Source organism: Nannospalax galili, unplaced genomic scaffold, assembly GCF_000622305.1.
Source record: "Nannospalax galili isolate Female #2095 unplaced genomic scaffold, S.galili_v1.0 scaffold741, whole genome shotgun sequence".
Lineage (NCBI taxonomy): Eukaryota > Metazoa > Chordata > Mammalia > Rodentia > Spalacidae > Nannospalax > Nannospalax galili.
This window is the reverse complement of record NW_008346093.1, coordinates 507273-514041: the sequence shown is the minus strand read 5'-3', so window position 1 is coordinate 514041 and position 6769 is coordinate 507273. Positions and strand designations below refer to the sequence as shown.

At 42.1% G+C, this 6769-nt stretch overlaps 1 protein-coding gene across 1 annotated transcript in view; it reads right to left on the bottom strand.

Annotated features, from left to right (window-relative positions):
• LOC103741684 (sperm acrosome-associated protein 5-like) overlaps nucleotides 1-1691 on the bottom strand; it is a 3109-nt gene extending 1418 nt beyond the window's left edge. Inside the window, exons 1-2 of the mRNA XM_008842608.1 lie at nucleotides 1547-1691; nucleotides 962-1120 (exon numbers count right to left, since the gene is read on the bottom strand). Of these exons, the coding sequence (XP_008840830.1) occupies nucleotides 962-1120; nucleotides 1547-1691 (304 nt within the window). The remainder of the gene's footprint in view (nucleotides 1-961; nucleotides 1121-1546) is intronic.
• Nucleotides 1692-6769: the final 5078 nt, after the last annotated feature.

Here is a 6769-nt window from a genome sequence, read left to right as displayed (position 1 = left end):
GAGAGAGAGAGAGAGAGAGAGAGAGAGAGAGAGAGAGAGAGATGTGTGTGGGTATCCACAGCGGCCAGAAGAAGATGTCAGATTCCCCTAAAGCTAGAGTTACATGAGTACTGGGAATTGAACTCAGGTCCTCTAGAAGAGCAGCAAGCACTTTTAACTGTGGTGCCATCTCCAGTTCCCTTGACAATCTTAAATGCAATTTTGACTAGTTATAACTTCAGCCTCCATTTTAACCAATCCTAGACCACCTTAATTTCCATGTTGTCACAAATGAAACACCCTTAACCTTCATATTATCTAGTCTTTAAAATACTCATTGTTCACTTGACCTTTCTGAGTCTAACTCATCCTCTATGTTATCCAGTTCTGGGCAACCTCAACCTTCAGTTTGGCCAATCTTGAGTGATATCTTCTGTGGATGACCTCACCTCTGCTTGGGCTGGACTCAGATAACTGTAGTCTTCATTTTGGGCCTGTTGCAGACAATCTCAGCGATCACTTCAGCCAACCTTGACAGCAATTTTAATTGCTTTTATATTTTGTCTTCATCAACACCGTATTTTTGTCTGCAAAGTTCCCTTCACGGACACTCTGCTTTTGTTCCTACTTCCATGCTTATGCTTCTTTCCTCAAAGCCTAGGCAGCGTTAACCCAAAATCAGGACAGTCTCCCTCTCTATTTCACATGGAGCTAAGTTCCCTGTTTCCCAAATCTCAAGAAAACTACAGCTTCTATTCTGAGTGAGGTTGGTTGTGGGGGGGTCTGCAGTATTCCTGACCTAGACAACCTCTTGGTTTAGACTGCTTAATGATTCAGGATGGTATCTCTAACAACCTAAGGAATTTCTTCCTTTCCTATTATTTTTCTGCTTTTGCAGGGGATTAGAATTTAGAAGACATTGCCTTCTGTGTGTGACACTGGGGCCTGGCAGGGCTTCCATACATTCCTACACATGCCTTACCATTACAATTCATGTGGCAGAGGTTCTGGGTAGGTGTGACACCATTGGTACACCACCAGGCAGAGTTCAACTGGAAAATGCCATATTCGCTGCTGCCATCTGGATTGTGGTCCACAAAAGAGGTGTCAAAGCCACTCTCATAGTGTGCCACACACAGCCCTGGGACAGAAAGAGGGTAGTTAGGAGGTAGGCATGGGGCATAAAAATAAGGAAGGCTAGGATAAGAAGGGAGAAAACAGGAAGAATTGTCATAGTTGGGAGGGTGATAGTCTTGGCTTGATTGTGAAGTGTTGATTCTGATGAGATATCAGTAATGGTGGTAGTGAAAGTTATGAATAGTAATAATAAAAGTAGTGATGTTGGTAGTTTTGACGGTGTTACTGGTAGAGACAAAGATGATGATTGTGAAGGCAGTGATGATGTGATGACATTACAGTTGAGTTAAAGCAGCCATCATAGTCATGGGTGGCTGAAAGGATCATGTTCTGGCAACCCAAGAAGATACAAAATGGAAAGGGAGGCCTGTATCTGACCGCAGTGGGTGGTTTGGAGTATGGATGAGACTTGGGGCAGCTGGAATCTCACAGTCTCCAATACTGTAGCCTTTGAATCCATCGAGGCCTGCCTTCTCCAGCTTCCTTGCCAGCTCACAGCGTTCATAAATCTTGGCATCCACAGTGGCAACCATCAGTGTTACCAAGGTCACTACCGAAGTGCCCCAGGCCCACATGACCCAAAAGCTTTTCTATCTGATTCCTTGCCTCAGACTTATCCTGTGATGGTCAAAAATAGGGGCATTCTGGAACTCTAGGCTCTATGAGCATCTAAACAGTAGATTCTGGAACTCAGAAGCCAGAGGCCTGAAGGCTTCACCATTTCCTCCAATACCAAGAGAAACACACATGAAAAAGAAAATCACTGACATATATAGAGAGATTGGGGAAGAAAAAGGGCAAAATTCAGAGATCAGGAAGAGAGGGGTTGGGATATGCAAAAGATTTACAAGATTTGGATACTAGGCCTTACACTAGGTTCACATTCCCCTATATTTAACTGTCCCACTCTAGCCTTGGTAATCATACTTTGCCACATGGCTACCTCCTTTTTCATTCACTCTGATACTCATTGCCTCTGTTCCCCCCTCTGCTGTAGTCAGTTCTGTCTTCTACACTGTGCTTTCTTCTAATTCCTTATGCTCTGCAGAATATGACCATCATGCCCTCTTTCCACCCCTCATCACTCCATTTACTCATGGTCTTAGTCTGTGCTACTATAGCAGAATACCCGAGACTAGGTAGTTTATTAAAAACAAAAATATATTTCCTCATAGTTTTGGAGGCTGATAAGTTCAAGATCAAAGTGACGGCATCTGGTTAGGGCTTTGTGGAAGAAGGCAGAAGGACAAAGTGAACCCATTTCTGCAAGCCCTTTTGGTAGTCATATTAATTTTTCATGATGGTGGAACCCTCATGACCTAAATACCTTTCCAACTGCCCCACCTTCTAATACTATGGCAATGAGAATTTTTTCTTACACTTGATTTTTAAAAGAGGGTGCATGCCATGGCATGCATGTGGAGGTCAAAGGACAACTTTGTGGTATCAGTTCTCTGCATCCATATTTTCATGGGTTTTGGTGATTGAACTCAGCTTGTGAGGCTTGCACAGCAAGTGCTTTAGCCACTGAGATAGCTCACCTGCCCTGACACTTGAATTTTAGAGGGGACACATTCCAGTCATAATAGTCATCCTTACAATCCCCTTCATTTCTCAGCACTTACTGTGCTATTCTATGTCAGTTTACTAGATTCTGTCCCATGCTACAATCACATTGTGCTGCACATTACATATTAGAAATGACATTAAATACACTGTACTCAATTACCTTTTTACCTTTATTCTCATTCTACCTTCTGTTCCCCAGTTCGCTGCCTTTCCTCCACAGATTCACTCACACCGGGCCTCATTGTACAGCTTCCTAATCCTTTATTTATAATTACCTACATTTTCTCACATCACATTCCTTCTTTACCTCCATTCATTTTCAATCAGAATCACTTTCCACTTTCACCTCAACTTCCTGACATAGCATTGGATGACTCCTGTTCACTTTCACGTGGTCCACTCTACAGCTGTGTTCTTTTACTCTGGACCTAATCATCTTCATCAATCACTCCCTCACCTCCCCTTCTCTATTCTCTAAGATGCTATCTGTATTAATTACTTTTCTGTTGCTATGATAAAATACCATGACCAAGGCAATTTATAAAAATACAAGTTTATTTGGTTTACAGTTACAGAGGGATAAAGAGTCCATCATGGCTAGGGAGGCAGGGTAGGAGGCAGCTGGAACAGAAAGCTAAGTGTTCACAGCTTCAAGTATTCACACGAAGCAGAGAAAGACAAACTGGAAATGGACAAGGCCAAAGCCCACTGCCAATGACCTACTTCCTCCAGCATGGCTACACCACCTAAAGGGTGAATGACCCACTCCAAATAGCACCACCAACTGAGGACCAAGTGTTCAGATACTTGGGGCCTATAGGAGACATTCTTATTCAAACCACCACACTACCATCCCCATCACTGCTATTTCCTGGAACTCTGGCACATATTACTCCCAAACACTAGATCAAGTTACCCACATGTACCCATGTGCTCAGTCACCTCCATAATTGCTCAATTTTCTCTTCTTTAGCTCCGTTTATTCTCACTCGAACTCCCATTACCTTATTCATATAAGGATGCCGTCAATGTAATCTTTGTTACCCTCTTCTTACTCACATTCCAGTCTATTCATTTCTAGTTGCTCACACTCTGACTTAGTGCCCCTATTCAAATCCACAAATTTTTGCTCATATCTGGCCTCATTTCCCTGCTTTCTCACTTGGCTATGTGACCTTCATCTCTTCTATTTACCTGATGAAACCCACATTCCATTCCTTCACCTTTTGCTCTCTACTAGCCATCCTTTCTCATTGTCCTGAACCTTAGTTCCATCGCTTCATACTTTCCAGGTCATCGATACCTGCTGGTTCCAGTTTGGATCTGGGTACCTACCACACTTCTGGATCACTTTAATGCACTACCTTTTTCTAACCCCAGCCTGCCCTGATTTATTCCAGCAATGCCCCTTCCCCCTCATAGTACCCCTACATCTCAACCTTATTCACATTAATCTTTATTCTCTCTCCAGGTACACCCCATTCCTCCCTATATGTCCCATCTTACCCCCATTCCATCTGACTTTTCCCCTAAATTCTCTCTCCTCATTCATACTATATCTCACAAATCATTTAGTCACTTTTTAATCCTAAGTATTCATCAACTCCATTCACACAGTGCCTTTGGTTGTTCATTCATTAACAGTTGGCACTCACTTCTACCTTTTTTCACATAGATTGTGCTTCATTATCCCATCATATACTGATTCTCATCTATAATCTCAAATTAATTTTTAAAATGTAATGATCTAATCCCTAATCTAATAGTGATTGTGTTTGTCATCTTTCTGTTGCTATGACAATATCTGAGCGAAACAGCTTATAAAGAGGAAAGGTTTATTATGCCTCATTGTTTCAGAAGTTTTAGTTCATGGTCACTTGTCTTCATTGTTTCTGGGGTAAAGCAGAATATCATGGTGGGGAGAATGTAGTAGAGCACAGCAGCTCACTTCATGGCAGGCAGAGAGAGAGAGAGAGAGAGAGAGAGAGAGAGAAATACGAATGAATCACCTTATGATGTCAGAGTCTCAATGATCCAGTTAAAGCCTAAAGGCACACATCTGAACACGGCTGCATTGAGGACAAGGTTTTGGGGGACATTTAAAATCTAAACCATAACAATCATTCCTATACTCTACTACATGCCATCCTACTCTGCTGCTAATTCATCTTCATTCCATCACTTATTCCTCTCTTTGTGCTCATTCACTCCAAATTTGGCCTTTACCCACCATTATTATCCACTGCACTCCTGTGTAAACTGTTTACTCACATTCACATTTTTTCAAGAAGGAAAATGCTGATGTTCTCTTAAAGATTCTGTTTGAGTGCACAGACAAAAACCACCACAAATAGTGTTGCCTTCAAGAAGAGGTGAGAGAATTCTTCTCTTGGAGGCAGGTAATTTAATGTTGGTATAGTTGCTCTAAGATCATCAGAGACCTGGCTCTTTGTGTGTTATTACTCTGCCAACCTCACCTGCTTTCTCATGGTCTAAAGTGACTGCTCACAATGATAAAACTTTTGTAACTGGTATAAGATGTATCTAAAAGGTTGAAATGATGACATAGCAAACATATAGGCCTTTCTCATTGCCTTTGATTTTAATTACCTGTTGCCTGAACTTTTCCTGAGGAGTTGTGAACAAACATCTATTCCCCATAGATAGGGCACCAACAATAGACCAAAGAAACCATTCTATCCAAGTCTAGCTTAGTGAGTCCAAGTCCAAACCATTCTATCCAAGTCTAGACTTAGTGAGTTTCATTGGAGTTATGTACAAGAGTGTAAATGAGGAGTTACCATTAGAAGAATGGGCAACTTATGAGGCAGCTACATCATTGAAATACAATCCTCCTTCCTGAGAAACCATTAAATACTCATATATCCTCGGGGGTGAGGCCTCATGCATCTTCTGAGGCACCTCTATAGTAGTTTTGTGGGCCACCTTGTGAGCCATTCATGAACTCCTCATGCTCTGCCTCATGTGCCTAGTGAGACCTCTTTCCCCTCCAGTAGGGAATATTAGTGGGCCCAATATTGTGAGGGTCTCACTATCTGTTCTGATTTCAAGACAGAAATGGCCCTGCCGTGCCTGGAAGACAGAGTTCCACAACAGTGCCACATCACACAGACTCTGTCATGGAACCACTTCACTTACCCATCATCTTTCCATACCTCTTCACCTAGTCACATTCTACTTAGACTACTGTATGATCAAAATACATGATAGAGCCTGGTGGCAGAATAGAACAGAAAGCAGGAGTCCTGACTCTCCAACAGGAGCTTAAGAGTGTGCTCTGTGAATCCAAAAGTAGTTTTTGATGGGAAATATCACTAGCTCAGAAACACTTCTGGATCTTGGAATCACCATACTTCCATTCCCAGCAACCCAAAAGGATACCTCCCTCTGAATATGTAAAAATGTGTGTGTGTGAGTGGGGGATGTACAAGGTAATGAGGATGATGTTTGTGGGAAGAAAGGGGCCAGATGGCTAGTTTTTACTGTCAACTTGACATAACCTAAAGTCATCTGGGAAGAGAGGACCTGAATTAACAGATCATATTGGCTTGTGGCTACATCTGTGAAAGATTGCCTTGGTTGATGATTGATGTGGGAGGGCTCAGCCCACTGTAGACAGCACCATCTATAGGCAGGTGGGCCTGTACTGTATAACAAAGATAGCTGAGCAATAGCCAGAGAGCAAGGCAGCAGACCGCATTCCTCCATGGTTTCTGCTTTGACTTCCTGCCTTGAGTTCCTGACCTTGTTTCACTCAGTGATGAATTATGACCTGGAAGTGTAAGATTAAATAAAACCTTTCCTCCTCAAATTGCTTTTAGACATGGTACTTACCACAACAGAATAAAACTAGGGAAGGCCATAAGGCTCAGGAGGTGGTGATCCCTCAAGGAGCAAGAAATCTGAGTTCCTTCTCTACTTTCTATCTTTGCCTTGTGTCCATTCCTTGGCTAGTCTTAATGGTTCTAGAATGAAGCTCCTCAGATATCTTTCAGAAATTCTGTAAAATGTTGAATAAACAAAAGAATCTTATTGAGTTATGGATCTAACTTGGAGAACTTGT